The 23,599-nt window shown below is 47.4% G+C and overlaps 1 protein-coding gene across 10 annotated transcripts in view; it reads right to left on the bottom strand.

Annotated features, from left to right (window-relative positions):
• LOC135900609 (E3 ubiquitin-protein ligase TRIM33-like) overlaps positions 1–23,599 on the bottom strand; it is a 167,679-nt gene that overhangs the window by 49,070 nt on the left and 95,010 nt on the right. For 3 of the 10 annotated variants that reach the window (XM_065430038.2, XM_065430039.2, XM_065430041.2), the window contains exons 2-7: positions 10,106–10,425; positions 8,078–8,337; positions 7,000–7,210; positions 6,039–6,332; positions 4,106–4,180; positions 3,640–3,678 (exon numbers count right to left, since the gene is read on the bottom strand). In XM_065430038.2, the coding sequence (XP_065286110.1) occupies positions 3,640–3,678; positions 4,106–4,180; positions 6,039–6,332; positions 7,000–7,210; positions 8,078–8,337; positions 10,106–10,425 (1,199 nt within the window). The remainder of the gene's footprint in view (positions 1–3,639; positions 3,679–4,105; positions 4,181–6,038; positions 6,333–6,999; positions 7,211–8,077; positions 8,338–10,105; positions 10,426–23,599) is intronic. The other 7 variants (XM_065430040.2, XM_065430042.2, XM_065430048.2 and 4 more) reach the window with 3 other exon arrangements.

The following is a 23,599-nucleotide window of genomic DNA, read 5'->3' as shown; positions in this document are numbered from 1 at the left end:
AATCTATGTATTTATAAACTCATGCTAACAAAGTAAGAATGTCCTGCCAATGTATATAACCAAGTACATTTGTCTGCTAAACCAGAAAATACCCAACTGTTGCATGCCGAACATATCACTTTCCGCGGGATTCGGCACACATTCGGTGCAGGAATTCAAAACTCTTGCCATCGAGCAACACTGGTCTATCCCTGCGCATCGCTGCGCATAAGCAGCAGCTCATCATAATTATCACTCATCTCTCTCTCACTGCAGGCTGGTGCACTTAAGCCTGGCCTCCAAGATAACATTGCACCAGTCCAGGCAATCTCGCAGACCATGCTTAGCTGTGCCCAACCTGTGGCAGCCTACATGATGCAACACATTGAGAAAGAGAAGTGCGATAGTGATGGTGAGCTGCTGCTGCTGCCTGTGGCTAGTGTGGCACTGCAAGGACCAGTGCATCCACTTCTCTTTATCACTGTGGTGTGTCACGCAGGCTGGTGCAGCTAGGCGTGACCTCCAAGATCGCATCGGTACCTGTGCAGTCTTAGAGCCGAGTCAACCAAATTGGCGTGGAAAGGTTCACTGGCCTGCTCATTCAGACAGCGGAGCCCCATCAGGGCGGCGGATCAGCCTGGATCAGCTGCATAATTGGCTTGTCATGTTATGTGCCATGTGCTGCTTAACCACGATGGACTTTAGTGTTGTAGCGTACTAGTCATTTTCTTCAACCGCGTTGCAATTTTTTTCAGTTTCAAGACGCTACGGACGAGCCAAATGGAAAGTACCACCAAAACCAAAACAGAAAGCAGCTTCCATAAAGATAGTTGCATCAGGTGCTGAAAGTTGTGTCTTGCGCACAACTAAGATTCTTTTAGAGTTTTATGAAAATTTCATCGCATACGTGGCCATGTAGCGGTTTTGCACGGTGCAAGATCTTTTCCTGTGCATACTAAATTTTGTGCACCCCACTGGGCTTACATTGCAGTAAAGTGCAATGATGGATATCATGAAGTAATTTCAGCTACGTGGCCATGTAGCGGTTTTGCAGGGTGCAAGATCTCCTCCTGTGCATACTAAATGTTGTGCACCCCACTGGGCTTACATTGCAGTAAAGTGCAATGATGGATATCGTGAAGTAATTTCAGCTACCCTTCCGACTTCATTATAATGAGGTTTAACTGTACAAATCCAAGTTAACGATAACAATGCGTGCTGCATTAATGCAAATCTAAGCACATCAAAATTCTAACACACCTTGACTTTTTTTTTATCAAGGCCCCGAAAACAGACTTTCACTAAAAGCGGTCAACAGATGAATATTAATGCGAGCAAGAAGTGTTTGGCGCACTAAGATCTTCCTTCGTGCTCTGCCATGCACCCTTCCATCAATACCTATTCTTAGCCCCACATACTAAGCCTTCGTAGCACACTACAGAGACGTACATGCATCGTAGCTCGGCATCAGGGCTGCACTCTTCTGTCTTTTTGCAATGCAACAAGTCTACAAACTCAACCACAGCAGTGCTGCGTGCTAGCTCCCAAGCAGCTTTTCTCAACAAAACATGGCAAACAAAGCTGAGCTGGTTCCCTTATTCTTCTCTAGAATTTGAAAGACAACTTTAACAACATGTAAAGAAAACAATGTATTGCATTCTTTGTTTACACATCAAAATTGCCTGGTGCATCCTAAAGAAAATGATGTCACTATTATCAATGATAATGATGCCACCAATCATTATCAACCATAATCAGAGCCATGTTGCCTTTCATTCCTCCTTATCATCCATATAAACTCACTCACTGCTTATCTGTCCGTGTTGTGCAACAACACAGACAACGCAGCGTAAACCATTCATACAGTTCAGGTATATTCACCTTCTGCAAGCATGGCTGTCTAGCCCAGAATGGCTGTCAAGGGTTCTACTAAGAGAATCTTGATGTGACTGCAATCATGCTTGTTAGTAGATATTACATATGCATTTCACATGCATGTTCTCTTCATTCCAGTGTCAATAATGAATAAACTTGCAAATGAGCCAATAACGAAAAAGAAAAGGTGTTTAGCCCAGTGGGTCAGCTCAGCTTCTGAGTGCGGGGTCGTAGGTTCGAAATTCACCCCCGCCACGGTTCCTTTAATTTTTCATTTTGAATGTATTCTGTTTCTTTGTATAGAGCACATCATGTTACGCATTACAGATGAACCAACAGACCAGCAGACAAATTTCGTGGGTGAGTTGCCTAAGAATGCACACATATTAAAATTTTGGCAATGTAACACACACAACATTTCCAACATTGTAAATATCATTGGACGATGCACAAAATAATGTTAAGTCATCTGCCCTAAAAAGCTGCTTTAAAACCAAAACTTGCAGTCACCAGACTGATATTTTCAGCCATTGCAACATCAGGAGGCAACCGAAATGACATCTGGGACCAATAGCACAAAGCATTTTTTCAGAAATATGCCCCTGGCTATGAGGATGTAAGTACGCCCCTGGTCACTAGTGATATTAAGCTGCCAAATAAGTTGTTGACTAAAAAAGAAGGGGAATTGACTTAAAGACTTTTGCCACTCAGAAATATAATTTGCAGCAGCTTACTATTCATGAAGCTTTTCTGCGATGGATAAACTTACTCCTAGGTAATGGGCTTCATGACAGTGGCTCCATAAAGCCTCATAAGCCAAGTGACCTTTTTTCATCATTTAGATATAGGAACAGTCTCTGCCGCCTAGCAGTGCCAGATGCAGGGGTGCTGGGCACCGTGGGGAGACTCTTGCAACCAAAGTCATTGAAGAGGAAACAAAGAACTGCACAGCACACCACACTATCATGCTTTCCTCCAGAGAAGAATATGACAGTGGTATAAATGTAATTCTGCAGTGGAGGAGCATAACCTAAAAAACTGCTTCACAGGACAGCCAACCAACATCTCTAATTGTCTGTTGCCCACAGTGAGCATAAAAAACAACCGTGCCTCAGAAAATAAAGAGCACCCCAATATGCTCAACAAGTGTTACCCTTCTTCGTTCAATCTGGGAGCAAAATAGTGTCAAGCTGAAGTAGCTGCACAATGTAATGTAACAACCGACAGAAAAAGAACAAAATTGAAACAGGTTAGGCAACTTATACTCCAACATATTCCAATCGCATGCGGCACAACATATCACATTTAACGTTGCACTTCACTTCATTAAAGTAAAACAGGCAGGCTTCAACCAAAAAAAAAAAGCACATCAAGGTTCCAGTAGTTCATGCTTTTTTCCCATGACAGCCAACTCATTCCAGAGCCCATTAGGTTGGTTATTGGACTCAAAGGGTGCACATACAGTTTCACACTCTAAGTTGGCAGACACAAGCAGGGGGTCACAAGCAGTGGACAGCAGGCTAACAAAATTTCCAGGGACAACAAAGAGTAGTGGCTGCAGGTCAAGTGGCCAAACCCAAGATGTTTGGCCACAAGTTGCACAGAGGTTGCGGGAAATGCGACATGGACAAGGGCTGACTGACACCTGCTTGCCAATTATCACCAAGCAAGCGAAGTGCACACACGAAATGCATGCACACACACGAAACTAATAACTAATGATGACAACAAAATGACAGCATTTTGCATGCCATATGACAGAAGATATAACATGGCCAACAGTACCTGCTCTGACATAGCCGGCCACATCTGTGAGTACGGCAACTGCACAGAATCACAATCGGAAGATTTTAAAAGCCCAGCTTTCACTGTTGCTTCACTTATCGCTATATAATTTGGTATGCAGTTGATTGTCAGCACTTGTCCACTTCCCCATCCCACTGAAAACTTTGCACTTTAATGCTGTCATAATCTCCATGCATCAAAGCTACCGTAGCCCCAAGGCAACTAACTACGGCATGAGACAGATGGCGCAGCCCCCCCTTCCTCCAAGGCCATCCCCAGCATCTCCCTTATGAGACAAGCGAAATGGGAGAGGAGAAGCTAGAGGAGTCAGAGGTCATGAGAGAAGCCTTCCCTCTCTGCAGTCCAGAGATGATGAGTATGGGAGGGGGGGGTCAAGGGCAAGACTAGCAGGCTGGGGGGAGGGGGGAGCAGAAGAAAAGCCAGCCGGGCTTAAGTTTGTACCCACATGGTGATAAAGTCCAGGCCCTGGGCCAGTCGGCATTGAAGCAGGGTGGTAACCTTCGGGGTACCGGGGGACAGGCTGCAGTGGGCAGCGAGCAGCCACAGGGAACAAGAACACAGCAGGACACTTCACACACGGCTCTCTTTCCCTGTGCCTCGGGGTGTTTTTTTTTTAGACCTGACGACACAGTTTTGTTTCTAACACAACTAAGGGAACTTCACCGGTTGTTTTCCCAGTCTGGTAAAACACAGGGCATGAGCCAAGGTGCAGCATGGCTGAGAAATTAAATCGTTTTTTTTTGCCTCACGATGCTACGACAGAGTTGCATTAAACATGCATGCGCACCAAATATGACTCTTGAATGCACGTGTAAGCACTGAGCCTGCCTGAGAATATGCAGTGCGACACCTCCCGTGAAAACAGACATAAGCATATAAGCGCGAACATTTACATGGCTATGAAGAATAACAATTATATCCGCACAAAATAACAAATGGAGAATATAATACAGAAAGGCAAGATGACAGCCCACCACCAATTTCAACAAAAGTAGAGAAGGAGTGAATTTGATTTTTGCCAAAGATTCAGGGAACAACAAAAACTTGTAAGAAACAAAACTGAGACTAGTAATTTCAGCTGACAGATTGAAATGTAAAAGCTTGCGTACTGCTAACAAGTAGGACAAGTGCCAGCAGCATTATTCTGCGGTTATAGTTTGTGGCCACAGTTAGTTCGGAGACGACAGCATACGGTGCGGTTCACTGTCAGAGTGAATGTAAGAGCACTGTTCATCAAGCTCTGGGACGTGTTAGCTGTGACTGCAGGCAAACACAGCAAAAATGCACTGTGCAGGCATGCTGTGCCGTCTGGTGCCACTTTCACCTCATCTCCATTGGAGAAATGATTTCTTGGACTTGCCACAGTGAAAAATCCGCCTGCGTTACACGCTTTCATGACCACTCCTGAGAGTGGGAAGGATGGTACACTGACAAGCTTCTTTCATTTTCAAACAAGAAAGGTTCCTCTAATCTGATGCAAAAGAGAAATACGAGTTGTCAGTCAACGAATCAGGAAGCGAATTAATTGCGCAAGGTCTTCAACTTTGCATGCAAAACGTAATGCATCTTGAAGGCTAGAAATGTCTATAGTCTATCCGTGCAAATTTGGTTTTGTAAGCAAGTCCACCTTAATCATTACTGCGCCTTCACTTTCCTTAAGTATCATTTTGAAATTTTGGAGCATGTGTGGCTTAACGATATGTAATTAGTATAACTCCACTAAAATATTCTGTGTATTCTTGCTATCACAACAGCTGCAGAAGCTGCCCCACCAATCAGGAGGAAACAACTCCACTTACAAGTTAGTGGAAGTGAAAGAATGAGCAAGTTGCAACCAGTTTAGACACCAGAGTTAGTCACACACAGATAGACGCACTCAAAAGAAAGTCAAACATAGAATCAAACTCAACAGAAAGCTGGAGTGCCATCAAAAGCAGACACTAGTAATAATAATTAAAAAGAAAACAGAACCAACTTTTAGGACACACAAAAAGGTTTTGCTCAGCAAATACATTGAAAGTTCAAAGCAGTCTGCTTCCTCTCCCAAGTCCATACTCTTTCGGTTGGGATTTTCAGCTTCCTCAATAAACATTTTAAAGCTTTGGAGACTTTTCTCACTGCAACAGCAGCACAAGTGGCTACTGAAGAAAAGCAGTGGAATTTGAACACCTCTCTGGACAGCATAGCTAAAAATGTGTTGCCCCTTTCGACTTTGGAGGCAACACATAAAGACATGGACAAACTTTTTACACAGCTCAAGTAAGATCCACAAAAGAAGTCAGGTTTTATGCATAGTACTAAATGTAGAAATAGGGAAGAGCCATAATTACTACTAGGCAAGTAAGGAAAAGCTAAGCGAAAAGCAGGCAAGTTCTCACCTGCTGTTGCTGGTGCTGCTGTTGCTGATGTTGCTGCTGCTGTTGCTGCTGCTGTTGTGCTGAGGACACTGCATCGGGAGGGGGCCCAGACCGGTGCTGGTTGAGGGCTGCGGCTGTAACAAGTGGTGGCTTGGCAGCCCAAGGTGGGTTGCCAACGATGGGCTGTTGGTCCACGAGGATGCAACCCAGGTCACCAATGTAGTTTGTAAGGAAGTCGGCCTCATATAGGAACTTGATGTCCACAACATGTTGTGGGTTGGGTATCTCGCAGCGAGTCTTCAGCACCGTCCGCATCTGATGGGCGCCAAAGAAGCACACCACAGAATGTTGAAACCATGTCGCCTGTGTTTGTAAAGCTCACCCTACCTGAACCTAGACAACTTACCACTCTGAAAGTTTATCATCACTGTCACATGGTCGCAACAAACAATTCTAAACTACAAGAATTGCTTTCAAATATAATGCAGAACATGCCTAAAGGCATCAGAACATCATACTGCTTTAAAGAAGCCAAACTATGAGCTAACCAATTGTTATGATTTCAGCTGAAGCATCCTTCTCAGCAAAGGCAACAGTGCGGGGGCCATTTACCTAATGCTGAAAAGCATCTTTGTCAGTGAGCCCTGCCTCCCTTCCAAAACTAACGATCAACACACCAGACTGCGATCTCTCACAGCTCGTCACACTGAAGGCCTATCTATAGGTTTTTTATCATCAAAAAGTTTATTCTCTCAAACTCCTGAGCTGAAAGTACTGCATTCTAGAAGTAACCCACTAATGTGCTCGGAAAAATTCATCACATGATTACAGATGCGATTTCACAATCATCTCACTCTTCTCTATTTCAAAATGCAGCACCTCGGAATCGTAACCTCGTGGGTACAGCCTCTCAGAGCCAGACCTGATTCTCCCCACAACAATGCCAACAGTACTAAATATGCTAAATAACCTAGCTGCCTACCTGATTGCAGATGGTTTTCTTGCTAAAAACAAGTGCCACATCGCTTCCACGGTTAATCGCGGCCTCTGCAAACTTGTGGCACTGTGCCAGTTTCAGCGAGAGAGCCATCAGCTCCTCATTCTTGGATGAAAGCTGCATCTTCTTCTTGTTGCAGATGTCATTGAGCTCCTGGAGCAGCAGCTTTCCTCGCTTGTTTATTTCAGTGATGAACCTGAAAGTATAAATGCCCAACCAAGGCAACCAAGAAAAACAAAATTAAGTTCTCATTACCCATACACCTAGCCAGCTCCCTTATATTTATATTTCTTGTCAAAAATTACAAACAGGACATTTTGACAAGTACATTTCAAGCTGCATTTACCACATAACCGGAAGTTTGCTTTGCAGATAAGCACTAACCACTTGGCTCTGTGCATGTTCAGCACACTAGAATACAAAGATAAAAAGATCAGAAATGCATCACCCTTACCACTAGCTCCTAACAACTTCAACAATCTTCTATGTGGAACATAATTTCATGCTAAATATAAGCTAATTTTTTATGAGAGATTTTTTTTTGAAAGGTTACATAAACAAACCAGTGATGCTGCCCACAAAATTTCCCACACTCCTATACAACAAGCAAAACCGTGCATATAATCAAGTAGAAATAATTGTTGGGCTAGTTGGTCTTGCATTGCTGATGAGGAAAATTAGTGCAACAAGAACACAACACACACAGGAAGGGATGACAAAGTCACCGACTACGCTTATAATTGGAGCCTTCAACAGGTATAGTACATTTTAACCACAGGCAGGCCACTACATCTATCTTGCCCACTACTGTGGATAATGCTTGCAAACAATGAAAGTTTAAGCATTGTTCACCTAATGACTTGGGGCCATATTTTGTAACAATATACTTCATTTCCCAGAGTTATTTCTTCATCTTCATATTATGTCAAATGGCTTATCTTGGAGACGACAGTGGAAAGGCAGAACCCAAACTTGAGCCACAAAGAACGGAAAACCAAATAAATCATCACAAAATGCAGTCTCATGATCCTGTCAGAAGGTTCGAGAAAACACGACAGCTCACCTGACCGCGAACATTTTGATGTCGCTGGTAACCTTCTGCTCTTGCTGGGTGATCTCATGGTGCCGTTTGCTCACCAGGTTGCGGGCACCCTCAATGTATGACTGCTTCTCATGGATCTTGGCTAGCAAGCTGTTAAGGTTGGTCTTTTGTTGCTCACATGCTGATGAAATGAACTGATATTTGTGATCTTTGTGCTCCTGGAGCTGGCAGTCACGGCATGTCAGCTTGTCACAGGTCTCACAGTACAGCTTTAGTTGCTCCTGCACAAAAACAACAGGCAGAGAAGCATGAAAAATATAGGCAGTAAGATTGACTGGTTGATTGGGTTCGACATCAAATAGCAATGGGGTTATGAGGGTCTCCACAGTGGAGGGCTTTGGATTATTTCTGAACACCTGGGGTTATTTCATGGTCACCTAAATCAGACTAGCATTCTTGCCTTTCCCCTTCATCAAAATTCGGCGGCTGTAATCATGACTAGAACCCATAAGCTCATGCTCAGTATAAAAACACCATAGCCACTGCGTCACTGCAGTCAATCCAAAGGAAACTCTCCATAAATAGTCACTAGTGCACCTTTTCAGCAGAGAGTGTGCAGTGCCAACAGGCGATAAACATACACATAGAGCATCAATGACAACAATAAAAAAGCAACAATGCTTACAGGCATCTGTTTACACCAAATGTGCTATGGAGAATGAAAACTGCAAACCATGCAAGCCTTGACCACATTGCATCTTTGCCTTTTGCCGCTGCAAACCTTTCCTGGACACCAAGGAAAGGTTTTACCAAGGCAGAGCTCTACACATCAACCATGTTTGTCAATGTGGCCATAGAGCATCATGATCATCATTATCATGATCAGCGTCATCATTGGTGTGCACTGTCTGCAGGGTCAGCAACGCAGTGGCAACGGTAGACAATATTTTCATTTCCTTTGTGCTATGACAAGGGTGAGGTGGTCTCACGATGACATGACAATATCAACTTGATGATGATGACAACAGACAGCCCCAACAGGCGTAACGCATAGGCTGTGGGTGGACAGAAGAATGCACAAACACGGAAAACCTAGTCTTCAGCTTTCATCTGCAATCCCAGTAAAACGAAACACTAGGTTTACTGCACAATTTTAACACTGCTGAGACAGATCATTTTTCGGTATTTTAGTTTACCTTGTAACTAGCCCATGGATTGTACACATGTGTGCATATGTACTCAAATGTGAAGACAAGGATGTGCACATGTATATGACACACACACATACATATACACACTAGCTACATTTACACAATTACTTTTCACACAATGGTACTCCTGTCGCACTAATTATGAGCACAAACTCACTGCTTATGCATTCTTAACCTGAATATAACCAACATGGGCCCTAGAGACTGAAATTTCAACCAGAAATTGAATAGAAATTTACTGTCAAGTGCAGTGGTTCTGAAGCTTCATTTCATTTCCAGCCTTATGATTAGTGCAAGCACCAAGATAAATGCATGCATGATCGTGCTCACTTTTTCACCACTTTAGTGTTGTTAATCATAACATCTGCAGCACTCTGATATGGAGGCAAACATGCTGATTTTGTGTCACTGCATTGTGAAATGTAGCCTTAACTTTTGCATATGCAAACTAGGTCGGCCAGGACAAGCTGGAAAGAACACAAACAGAGGAGAGACACTTAGAAGAAAGCAGAGGACTGTGAAAGAAAAGAATTCGACTAGCTATGGCTGTGCATGTAACCATTTGAACAGGAGTAACTACATTAGAGTCACAAGCCTGCACAATTTAAGCACCGTCTAAGAAAGCGCAAGAGTGGAAGAGATGGTAATTATCCATTCTTAGATTTTGTGCAGAAGTTAAGAGAAGAATGTGATGGCATGTACGTCAAAGCACAAACAAGCATGCTTGTAGTTTCCCCCTCCTTGCCTGATTGTGCAAATACTCACAAGAACAGTTTTTCAAAGATTTAGTTTCTGGAGAGTAAACAGTTTGGAAAATATCGGCCTGGAGGTCACTAACCTGCTTGTGGTTCTCGCAGAACATGTACTTCTGACCGAGCGCAGCAGGCTTGTCTCCCTCAAGTTCATCCTTAGCGCGGATGCTGTGGTCCTTGGTGACACGCACGCGCTGATGGGCGTCAATGCAGGCCTGGCACAGCCAGTCCTGGCAGTCGACACAGAAGCCAGAGGCAGTCGCGCTGTCCTCACAGCTTGTGCACGTGTGTGTCCGGGTCGCCTCACCCGTCTTGGCTTCGCTGTTGCTAGCCAGGTGTTCCATCAGGAACAGGTGACTGATCACGTCCTGACTGGAGATCTCCTGCTGGCACTCTGCGCACCGGACTGCAGAAGACAAACACAAGGATGCAAGTGCATGAGTTTGACATAACAGACTTTTACTGGACCCTTTATGACGTGAAGATGAATGCTACATATTGTAGTGAACTCTAACAACAGATTAAGTAAGGCACTCTGCTCATGATGAGATGATATAAGAAATCTTTAACAAGCTAGGTCTGCCGATTTGTTTCTACATGAACCTTATCATTCTCTCCCTGCACACATGCACACACACATGCAAATAAGAAAAAATTAAAGAGATAAAGGCCAACTGGATATTAATGGCAGTCTTTGTTTATTTTTTAAATGCACAGGAGCACATTTCCTTGAACTCAATCATAAGTATTGCACCAGTGAAATTTTTCCCACCAACTTTCTGCTGTGTTTTGTGGACCAAGATAACAATATAACATGAAAAATGGCTAGTATTACTGTAACTTTCACTTTAAGAGCAAGTAGTTTGTGTTTTTATTTTTTGTTGTACACTTTTCAAAATACCTAGGTGGCAAACACAGCACACAAAGTTCAAAGAAAAAGTCCAGATGCCCACAAATTGAAAATAATCTGAGAACTACACCAGACAAAAAATGATGATTCAAACTTGAAGGAGCAAAGGGGGTAAGTTAATGGTGACAAGACACCACAAGGGAAGCATTAGGCCAAGAAAAGGGAGAGGAAAATGGAAAAATGGCAGTGTGAAACGGAAAATTTTGCCACTACTAAAAAGAAGCTACCTGCATTTACAGTGCATAACACAGATGCTGTATTTATTTAGTCTAGTATTTATTATTAAAGTATCTTGTTCAGATCTTTTAGCAAACAAGCAACAGTGCTTTCAGCTGAGTGATTACTTGATTGCTCTTATTTGTTACCACAGTGATGCTGAAAGCATCTCGCCAAAATCAAACAACAATAAGAAAAATGAATGTCTTCAATGAATAGAACTGCAAACTGTACAGCCAAGCCGTATTCAGGAAGCAGATTTTCTTGGATCAGACTGACTCTTTGACATTAAGCAGAAAATGAGTGACATACAGGTGGAAGTTAAATGCCCTTGTAAGCTTTATTTACTCTTTCCATTAAACATTATCTCAGGACTTCATGTCATTGTATATTAAAGCATAAAAATCTCATAAAGTTGCTAATAATCAAACTCAATTTTGTCTGGCATCAAAGTAAGTGTTTATTATATATGGACTTCCCACACAAAGTTCTGCCTGTAGTGTAGCTTTCATCAGTGTTCTGGGTCTTAACTTGCTGGAAACATTTTCGCTGGAAAATGATAAACGAATGGCCTTTTATAATAAGTATACTAATAAATGCTGGTGGACAAGTTGGGAGCCCCTGAAACTTCTTTTCTTGCCTCATTTTGCACCAAGTATACACAGAAGACATCATTGTCATAAGGCTTTAAACGTTACGAGAAAATGTTTTGCTATGTAGATAATATTTGCCACTGTTTTATGCAAGATAGTGAGTGAATGATTGAACATAGTCTAAAGAAATATAATTTCCTTGAGCACTAAGCAGATGAGGCTAGCACAGAGATCCGAGTGTTCTGGGGAGATTTATACCAGTCACCTGGGGCGCTTTCGATCGCGATCGAATTTCTGGATCGCCAATGGTTCTCTTCCGCAGCGTACGCAAAGGAGCCAATTGCGATCGAGCAACTCGTTCCTGATCGGGCTCGATCGCAATCGAAAGTACACCGTGTGACTGGAGTATAACATGTATGACATATACCTGGGGCATTTTTCGATTGAGCCCTATCCGGACAGAATTTCTGGGTGGTGATTGACTCCCATCAGTAGCTTGCGCCGAGAGCCAGTAGCAATCGACAAATTAGATCCGGATACGGGGCCCATCGCGACTGAAAGTACCCGTGTGACAGCAGCGATACATATAAACAAGACAAGCCTGTAGGGCTGGTGAATGAGGGTCATAGGGATAGATGTGTCAGGGTACGAAGACAATTTAGATGACAAATTTCCCACTATGGAAAAGTTGTGACTATCCCAACATAAACGAAAAGCGCCTATTTATCTACGCATATCTATTCACAAAATTTCTGTGATAATGTTTCAAATACGAGTTCATTTTCTTCCAGGCCCAATCTCTTCGACCTTCGCCACTCAATAGCACACGGCTGCTGTCGCCGTATATCGCCACGCGGCGAGACGGCCGTTCACAGGAAAGGAGCTAAACGGAAGGAAAACAATCGTGATAAAACACAGCTCCCGCAAATGGTACGACCGCAAATCATTGCTTGCAGCTGGCAAGCGACGCGGCAAGAAGGGCTGTGAAATATTAAATACGGGAAGATTAAGGTCGTTACATTTTCGGCGCGCTCCCATTCTCGCGGGTCGTTCACGCTAATATGATATATACTCCACTTCAAACATAGCAGGCAATGAACGCTACGAGGACTGCAGAGACCTCTCACGGTTCGCATCCGCGACAAAAAAAAAAAAAAAAAAGTAGTGCGTCACATACGAAACAATATTAGGTACGCGCCATGTAATTCGATGCAATGTTTAGTCTTGTATTTGCACATCACGGACTATGAGGCTTTATTACATGAAAGATGCCCGACACTTAAACATATTTACCAACAAACGAGCGGAGTAACATGTTTCTGCGACCAGCCAACTAGAAACACAAACACAGCAGAAATATTAGCGTAAATGTGCGTCCTCAAGTTGTAGTTGCAATATATAAAGCATTTATTTAGTGGAGAACGTCGCAGATCAAGGACAAGTGCGTTACGAAACGGGCGGAGTGAGACTTCCATGGCCGGACTACTTGCGTAGCTTCCACAGTGTTGCTTTTTAGGTTACTCTAGCGTTGCCTGCTTTGCATGAAACGGAGTTTAGTACCACAATGTGCGCGCATGTCGTTCACTGCATAGGTTGCGCGCATAATTACGGCAACGATAAACAACGACCATATTTATCGTAGCAAAAATAAAAGATAAAGTGACAGAAATGCGAGATGAATAAGGCATTCATAGCGTTTAGGCTTAACAAAGTGCGAAGCCTGTGTAAACGATAAACTTGCGTAACGGCAGCAGTCAAAAAGTCCCACGTCTATCTAAATTATTCAAAATTGCCCTTCACGCGCGAAACGGTGCGATTCTGTGCCAAACAATAGTCGCCTAGACAAGTGCTGTCCTAAAAGATTTAATGAATAAACGAGCGTGCGCAGCATTATCGCTAAAACATGCCAGCAAAAGTAGTATTGCCTTGACGCGATCTGACCTTCCCCGCAGGGCCAGATTCGCCGCAAATGTTAGCGCACAAAGAGGCGAACCAAGCGGGATTAGACGGTCCAAAAAGGGGGGGTGGGGGACAGACTATCATGAAAACTCATATCAAGACCGCCAGTGATGCTGCTGCACCAAGGCCGCACAATAGAGAGAGGAGCGTCGAGATGAAGAAACAAGGCCAGAGGCAAGCGCGCCATCCTTTCCCAACAGACGTCAAGCGCGCTGCAGCTACGCAGCGGGGCGCGGCATCTAAGTGATGCTGGCCACGTCAAAGAAGAAAGGCGGCCGCCACTAGCAAGAGCGGCGCGAAGAAGCAATGCAGTAACTTAAAGAGAGAGAGAGAAAGACTACGTGGCAAGGCCAGGCGCAGTCTTCCTAAGATGGGAGTGGGGAGTGAACTCACGAAAAAGAAAATACAACCTGGAATATACAAGAAATAAAAATACAACCAAGGTGGCTTTATAGTGGGCATGCGAGGCGCAGAGCCCCAGGGGAAGGAAAAGCTGAACGCAACGACTGGGAACATCAGCCCCCACCAGAGCCGCCGCAGACGAGGATGCAAAGGGACAGAAAATACGGGTGCGCAAAAAGCAATCCTGCCTCCTCCCCCCTCCTCCTCCGAGACACGGGGCCACCTGTTCCGCGAATAGTCGTTGGAGTAAAGCGGATAGGGCGACACAGAAAGGGAACCGGTTCTGTTGGCGCATGGCCAAGCGAAGCCAAACTATTTGAAAACAACGCGTCCCACCTTCTCTTTCCGTCGTGGAGCAAGAGCACCAAAGAGAAAAAAAAAGTAATAATAAGAGCACGCACCAGACCCCTCAGAAAAAGAAGCATAGTGCGATAGCGGCTCCCGGGCTTTCGTCGTAACGAACCCGGCGCACACTGAACGGCGCCCCGGCATGCTACAAAAATAAACACCGAAATAGCAAGAGGAGCCTCCGCAGCAAAAGAGCTATGGGGCGAAGCCGGTCGCCTAGCAACCGCGCTGATGAGCTCCAGCTAAGCTTCGCCCCCGCCACTCACTCACTCTCTCTCTCCCGCCTCTTGACAACCCCGTCCCCAGCAAAGTACGCGCAGGCCTCCCACTGATAGAGGAAGCACACAGCTGGCTCGAAGCAACCCAAACACGCATCGATGGTCGCCTAGCAACGCCACACACGCACAGATCGTAAAAAACGCACCCGACACCGAACTCTTCTCCCCTCCAAACTACGCACCTTCGTTTTGCGGCTGCTGGCAATGCTATTCGTTGATATCCATCAGCCACTCCTCCCCTCATCTCGTATGACGCAACCGCTCGCCGATTGCTTGCCGAGCAACTTGGTCGTTTGTGCCAAATGAGCCCATTGCCATTCTGAATGCTTAATCAACGAACGAGCGTCTCGCTCAACTCCCGTGTTTTCCCGCGAATCTGAAGATGTGGTGATGAGTTGAGCCGTATCGACAGGCGTGAGTCGGGAGTACGATTTCACAAGCAAATCGAATCTTTCCCCTTGAGAACAAGCAAGGGACGTATAAACGGCAATAAGGTTTCTCCCTCCTTCATAAACGCTGTCGCAACGTGGAAAGTTGCTGATTCACTAGAAGACAGTCGCTTCGAAAGAAAACACGAAACATCTTTATTTTAATTAGACAGTGTCTGCATAGGAGACAACTGACTATGCAATGTCTGTTAACGGCCGCAGATACGCCGGTCAGCGAAGTATAATTGAATTTTTGTTTAAAGAAGAACAGGACGTTTCATCACAACACACCCACTTTCACACTTTTCAAGGAAAAATGAAAACGGGAAATAATAAGACTGACATGATGGCAGTTCCACGCCACGTGACAGTACATACATTGGTACTGCTTGTTCACTGATACACGCTAGATGTCGATAGGTGCACTGCTAAAGCGAATAGGGAGCACGATCGTTCTCAAGGACAAGTAACTCACGAGTACTTCAGAACGACCGGATGCCTCTAGAAAGACCTTTTGTCAGCGGGTGTTCAAACAAAGGCTGCCAGTTCCGAAACGCACGCGCCAACAAAAGGTCCTCTATGCTGTACTGGTCGTTGCCCTACGATAAGAAGTAAGAAAGGGCAAGCGAGCGGGCGGTAGAGTCAGCAAAGAAACCCAGACTAAAGAGGACAACATGGCGGCCGTCTACCCTCCTACGAACGTGTGCCGAAGAGCGCACTAAGTCCTTCGCAGTCCCCATTCCAAGGCCCGTCAGGCGGTAACCATGGCAACCAGGCACGGTCGTCCGGTGCCGGGAGCCAGCAAATAAGACAGAAGCAAGCAAATGCATCGTCTGAGTTTCCGACATCTGCGTCAGCAGGAAGCCACAGAGCCCAATAGTTCGAGCGCACAAGGGAGGGAAGGAGCGGAGGGGAAACGAGCAGGTTCCATTTGGGCGTTACCACAGCAACGGGGTGAGGAGGTTTATATGCGAGGTGGATGAGGGCACTTCACGAAGCGTGACTCAAGACCGCGTACAGGCACCGGCGCATGACCTCAGCTCGCCCCATGCGCCGCCGCCGCTCTGGCGCCATGCCCGACTAGAGGCGGGGAGGCCGCCGCTGGGTGTTATTTCGCTGCGCACGCAAGTCGCCAACACCAGCCGCTAAGATAAGATCGCCAAGCACTACGCCGTGCGTTTTTTTTTCTTCTTTTCGTGAACCTTGCGACATAAGGTGAACATGGTTAATAAATTATCATCATCAGCAACAAGCTGATTGTCCTACCTTATCAATAATCGCAACAGGAATCGTCACACCACAGGTAGCTCGCATCTTATCACTGAGTTTGAGATTATCAATGGGCTGCGTGATAACACTACTGCATTTGCTCTTATCACTAAAAGCACGCATGCTAAACTACCACCAACCGAACACCCAGTATACTCATGACTGATAAGATAAAGTTGGAGAACAGACACATAAGTGTTTAAATGAGCAGACCTCAGAACATTTCCGCACGCGTGTAGCTGCAACACGGTCAGGATGACAGCGATAAGATAACGGACGCGTGACGCTAATGAGGTCATGAGAGCGGAAATTATTCGCTCTTTTCCTCTCGACTGAGCGGCGCTGGTCCTCTACTAGAACGCGACGAGACGGCATCCGGTTTTGGAACGTGTGCTTCAGGAATTACAACGACCGAAACCGCCAGCAAACGCATCAGCAAACGAAAAATAAGAAAAGCTACGCGCTACGACAGAACGTTGCAGGAGCAAAAGAAAAGAAATGAAAGTGGGCGAGGAGGAACGACGAAATAGAGGCTGTGAAAGCTGGGCGCCGTCGAAACACACGCGAGGAGGAAAAAGCTATGCAGGAAGCGAACGGAGGACGCGCGCAATAGCGGCGACGTGGAAGGAGAGAGAGAGATCAGGACAGGACGCAGGAGGGGGAGACAGAGCCGAAGGGCGGCGAGCCCTAAACAGGGCGCGGCGGTTGCTAGGCAACCACGGCGGGGAGCCTCGATAATTCACGAAGCGCGCTCATACAACATTTGCATTGCTGAAAAACTGGCCTGTTATTCTTCCTCGCCCTCCCTCCGCGCCCTCCGCCTCTCCCACTGCTGGCGCTCCATCATTCCTCGCGCCAGTTCTTTCTTCTTCTTTCGCTCTCTTTCAAACGAACAGCATTTGAGCGCTCTCCATGTGCGCTTGTCAGACTGGCGCGCTGAGGGAATGGGAAATGTCCGTTGTCGACCGCCGCGCGCAACAGCCATGGGCGAACGCGCTCGCCTCCCTCCTCCCGACACTCACGGCTGTGGTTAATGTTTTTTTTTTTACTACCCTCCTTTAATACGACAGGAAGGAGACAGCTTGCGTCGGCTGCGCCGTCGCGACGGCCCTTTGCTTTCTCTCTGCTGCTGACACGCTCGACGGAGAAGGCTCGTTCGCTTCTGCAATCACGTGCGCAGCAGCTGCTAATCACGCGGCGCCCACGCGGAGAGGAGCGTCTGTTCACGTGATCGGGCTCGTGGGGGTGAGGACGCGTTTCATTTCGAAACACCACGTCACGCCGGATGAGGAGAATCAGCGGCGGCCGTTCTAACGGTTGGAGCGATGAAAGAGGTTGCGGGCGGCGTCAGAGTACCGCCTTTTATTTTTTAAGGTTAGCAAGTGAAAATGATAAAGGTGACGTTTAAACAGGAAACCCGGCCCTACGGGTAGAAATCTACTCCAGAACACGGGAAAAAAAAAACACACGAGGTTTCAAAGCTAGGCCACAAATTTCAGTAGAGCACGATTGAAATCGGCGTTAAATAAACTCTCGGGTGTTACGTGCCAACACCACAATCTCACTATGAGGCAAGCCGTAATAGAGGGCTCCAGATTACTTTTTTACCATGTAAGAAGCTTTAACGACCACTTAATGGGAAACTACACAGCAACAGTGAGTCAGTTTAGATTTTTGAAGTATTTTTGAAGTACTACTTTAGTTGATATCGCGGTAATGTTTCTTAAAGAGAAAACGACAGTGAAAGTTGCATTTTTGAATTTCGCGCTGAAACCCCGGGGCCGGTACGTCAGTGTGACGTCACAGATTCGCGTAGTTCTTTTTTTTACATTTCAGGCATTGTGGTTCAGTAAAAGATCTTGATATTTCCAAGTTCAGTCCTTGGCTCTTTCATGCAGTGTAGTACACTTTTACCGATAACGATTAACAATGCCCCAGGAGACGGTGTCAGAATCGATGACGTCACGGCGAGCTTCAGGAATTGCAAGGAGGCGTCGCCACCAGTCTCACTGTTTTTGCGTGGTTTACCATGTGTCTTATCACGGTAATAGTGCATTTAGGGTATGTGGAAGGGTAACCAACACCGCTAAAATAATTTTTTCTCTTTAGTGTATATTCCTTTTAAAAGCACACGGGCGTTTAAGCATTTCGCCCCCATGGAAATGTGGCCAGGATCGAACAAGCCACTAAGCTACCGCGGCGGGTGAAATTGGCCTTTAGTGCCAAGAAACGAATCGTAGTCATGTTCACAAACTTGACCTTTTCCATGATGACGAACGTGCTGAACCCCGGTGGGCTGTGCGCTCCCGTTAAACTCAACGTCACCAGATGACAGCCCCATTATTGGTACTCACGACTACGTCTCCGGTTTCCCGTAAATGGCAATACCTTAACGGACAAGCTAAACGTTCACTAGTTTCTCAAACTCTGATGGGTGCAGAACCAGGGCGAAATAAATTTTTTAAAAATTATGGGGTTTTACGTGCCAAAACCACGCCGTAGTGGAGGACTTCGGAAATTTCGGCCACCTGGGGTTCTTTACCGTGCACCTAAATCTAATACACGGGTGTTTTCGCATTTCGCCCCCATCGAAATACGGCCGCCGTGGCCGGGATTCGATCCCGCGACCTCGTGTTCAGCAGCCTAACACCATAGCCACTGCGCAACTACGGCGGGTGCGAAAGAAATTCACCAAGGTTGTCACAGGTAAAGATAAAGCCGACGTGGCGCCGAACGCGGTTAGGCCTAAAGACACGGATTATGGTAAAATTCCCTCTGAGGGAGCCAGTCCACGGGAGTGACAAAAAATGGGGAGGGGAGACGTTAAGTTGGCAAAAACGTGTGGATGAGGGAGAGAGTGGCAGGTACCAATGCACAAGCTCCTCAATAAGCAGCGGCCTCGCAGTAAGCTCTGCGCACCAAACATGGCGCCGCGGAGGGCGTACTGCCAGCGCACGTGAGTAATTCGGTTCGCAAGCAGTGCGGCCAATCCCAACAAAGCGAGAGGGCGCAGCGTATGCAAAGCCCGGGCTCGTCGGTGCGGGCGAAGAAGGGGCGCAGGGCCGTTTCCCGGGGCGCCCGCCATGCGGGTCGCCGCTCGTAACCGGTTCTGTCCGGGAAGCCGTGCGAAACAAGGGGGCGCCGCAGACAGCAGCTCGGCGGTGGCGGCGGCAGCTGAACCCGCCCCGACGAGGCTCGCATGGCCGGTCGGCCGAACAAAAGGCTCGATGGGAATCGCAGAGGGAGAGGAGGCGACATTCCCTCTTGCAGCCAACCTTCCTCGCTGGCTGTTACAGCAAATGACTAGTGCCGCTTCCTCTAACGTCATGCGTGCAGACAACGACGACGCTTCTCAGGCAGCGCGTGACCTCGAAACTGGCAGGGAACAATCATAGGCTGGTGGCCAGCTCATCATTAAGAGTGCGCGCTCTCCTGCTGAGGGGATTTGCAGGGCCACGTCTTGGAAACGCACGTGAAAAGCTAGACGAAGAGCCCGTCCTCGTGGAACTGTGTTCGCTGCACGTGGATTTCTGAAAGCGTGCCCACAGGGCGCAAGCTTTCGAAGCGCGCGCACAAGTCTCAGGCGCACATGACTAAACTGTCGTTACTTAACAAGCTGTTCGCTAGAAGCTCTCCAGGAGAATGTCAAACAAGGTGCTCATGTTAAGTTGTCGGGGCGAAACCTCCTGTCATCACGAACAGTGAAAAAAAAAGATGCAGAGACCATCAGTGCTTTATTCGAGGTCGTGGATAACTGCAAGAAACGGCGCATGTAATGAAGTAGGATGCGTAACGACCAAACACCAGTCGTGAACACCCCTTACGAAGATGTGGTCAATTGTTCCACCGGTTCTTAGAGTGGGAAGATGCGGAAGGTCTTTGTTTTTCCTCCATGTACTTCGGGAACCATACATTCGATGAGGCAGACGTGTCAACGTTCGAAATTGCCAGTCAGCAGCACAAGCATGTTCCTTGTTTTTTGCTTTTTGTTTCCTATTTAAGGGAATACGACCTATTGTGTACGCGATGGAACTATAATGGACAGGAACTTTTGGACGACTTTTCTGGAAGCCCCAGGTCTGATGCATACGAGCGCGAGCAAGGTGTCCACGCTATTAGGCTCCCACGTCCAGATAACTGCCTTCTTTTACAAAAAAGCGTCACCCCTCTACGCCCTGGGCAGACACAAAGAGGAGGGACTAAAGGAGAAGACAGGAAAGGGAAAAACTCGTCGATTTCACAACCTGACAAATGTACTGACACTTCCACAAGTTCCACAAGTTTTCCAAGAAGACATCGACGGCCACAAGACCACGAAAGCGTTATTTAAGCCCGTCCTGGCCTCCGTGTTAAGCAGACCCACTCGTGATTCGGATAGTCACAACCATGTACCAATAAAGTGAATACATTATTAAAACTTTTTTTCATCATCAAGATGCCCGTCGTCTCTCGATTCTTGCGGTGAAGATTTACCTCATCCGGTCAAGATTGTATCAGCGGGCAGAAGGAAGACGTTGAAGCAGAGAGAATAGAACAGCCGGCCCGGTTAACTCGGTGTCGTCGTTTCTCTTTTATAATGGTGCAGTCTAAAACTAACCTGTCTTAAGGTGTTCCGGCGTTAAGTGTGCCCTCCCGGTTCTTCGGTGTGCCGGGTGCCTCCTGCCCAGGAGCGCCGTCCACGATCCTTCGGTGATGAAGCCCGCCACTCTATACCACCGTCGCCAGTTCCCTAGACCGACCGCACCGTTCGGGAAAGGCGTCCAAGCCTCCTCGGCGGGTCTAGGGCAGGATTGTACCGGTAACTTCGTCCAAGTCACCGCTGTTAAGAATGGCCAGCTGCAGTGCAGGATTGCCACCCACTTACGACTATGAAGGCAACATCCCGGCGTTGTTAAGAATGGCCAGCTGTTGTGCAGGATTGCCACCCACTTACGACTATGAAGGCAACCTCCCGGCGCTGTTAAGAATGGCCAGCTGCAGTGCAAGATTGCCACCCGCTTACGACTATGAGGGCAACATACCGGGAGCTTCGCCGCCAACTTCTAGCCACAGCGTGACTAAATCGACTTTGTGACGGAATGAGTTCGGCGGGCCAACTATTGTTCCCAAACTCCCCAACGCGCTACCCGGAACGGCTCCGAGTGCTACGGGGCGCCTCTGATGTCGGCTCCGGACATTGGAACGTGTGTGCCTTTGTGTGCGTAAGGCCGTCCTGCGGGAGGCGGCTAGTTTGCGCCGACGAAACGAACGTTCGACGCCTTGTATGGCCGGAGGACCGAGTGTTTAAAAACTGCTGTTGTGCGGATGCTCGACACACTTCTCTTGAGCAGTCATGTTGGACTGACACTCTCTCTCAAGCAGTCATGTTATACTGATGTACTTTCTCAAACAGTCATGTTAGACTGATATAAATATTGTAAATAAACCCATATTCCTCGTTCTCGATGAGAAGCAGTCCTTCCCTTCATGAACGTCCTCAGCGTGGATAAGTTGGACGACGGCATGGGCCAGCTACCTTCTAATTCATGCCGGAACCCATTCTTGACAACGGATCACGAGCGACGGGATTGAGCCCCCAATCCTGACACCGCCCAGCTGAGAACAGCTCTGGGCTATGACGAGCGCCTTCGCATCTGTCAGCGGGTGCGTCCTGCCTGGGAACGCCGTCCACGCTTCCCTTGACAAGGATATCCTCCCAGGCACTACTTCCACCTCCAAGCCACCAAGGTACGCCGTCGATGCTCTAGTGGTAAAACCGGCTGCCGTAACTACCACAATGACCGCACTATTCATGGTCACCGCCCGATTTCTGAAGCAGCTGGACAGTCAGCTGGACAGGCAGCCTGGTGCAGATAAGGCACTGCGATTTCCAGCAGCCGGCTTTCGTGGAAATACCGGCGTTTCTCGGCTTCCAAGACGACGTCGTCCTTTTGGTTCGCAATATTAATGCCTTGGGTAATGGTCATGCTTGGCCAGACCACAAAAGATAGCTGGTTGCAACAAAACGATTTTGCAGTGCCGCCAAGGCAAGGATGGGACAGGTACGAAGGCGTCAAGCAGCGGTCCTGGCCTGAATGGAGTGCAGCCTTGTTAGCTGCTTTCGGCCGGCTTCCTTATGCCTGCGGCGAGTTCGACCAGCAGTGGTCTGCGGCCGGAGTCTCTGAGGTACACCACCTTGACGCGGCAGTGTTGTCCAGCAGCGCCTGGACAGAGCGGTCTGCAGGCTGCTCAATCGCAGACACCGACTCGCTGGGTGTTACTGTCGGCTCCACACAAGGTGGTAGGAAGCGCATGATGACCACTACTCCCGTGTCGTGCCACCACCGTCCGGCGCATCACAAATGAGCGTCAATAGCTCCACCACAGCTCGTAAACACGCAACAGACCACCGCTGCTACTTCGACATGGCAATTTACGCCAGCTGAGTTGCACCGACGAAAACCCCGCGAAGCTCGGAAGCAGCCTTATAATGCTGCTGCAGCTGCACCTGCCCTGCTGTAGACATCGGATGCGAGCGATTTTTTTCCGCCACCCGTCTCGAACTCTGCTTCGGCGTCCGACGCTATACCATGACACGCACCCGACCTGTCCACGGATGACAGAAAGGGCTCGCTGGGCTTCCCGACTTGTCGGGGCCACATCCTTGGATGTCAACGCCGTCGTTCGCCGAATTCGCGGCCGTTCACACCGCGCTGAGGGACGCCTCGATGAAGGTTATCGTTATCAAAAGACCTGCCCGCACGCGCAAGACACCGCAAGAGACACACAAAAGGCCAGACGCGCAAGGCACGCGGTTTTTCGTCAAGCTCGGCTGATGCGAGCGCAACGGCGAGCCTTGATCAGCCAGCGGCAACATTGCTAAGAAGCACGCGACGGTTGAGCAGAGGATTTCGCTGTTTGCGCGACGCGTCAGTGCAGCCTGCTGCAGTTCAGTGTACGATATCTCCTGCCATGCTTTGCCATGTGCAACGAGATAACCACCGGCGAGACATGCGACCCGAGCGCAACACTCAGTTCCGACTCCCAGAGAAGCTGGTTGCGCACAGGACGGCCTTAACGACTGTCGGTTAACGGTCTTTCAGTTAACGGTTTTCCATGACCACCGCGCCTTCACAACTACCTGAGCTATCTTCGGCGGCGTGGCCGGGTGTAATGAAGAGAAGAACCAAACCGTCTG

The sequence above is a fragment of the Dermacentor albipictus genome, chromosome 3 (genome assembly GCF_038994185.2).
Source record: "Dermacentor albipictus isolate Rhodes 1998 colony chromosome 3, USDA_Dalb.pri_finalv2, whole genome shotgun sequence".
In the NCBI taxonomy this organism is placed as follows: domain Eukaryota; kingdom Metazoa; phylum Arthropoda; class Arachnida; order Ixodida; family Ixodidae; genus Dermacentor; species Dermacentor albipictus.
This window is presented reverse-complemented; position numbering and strand designations above follow the sequence as displayed.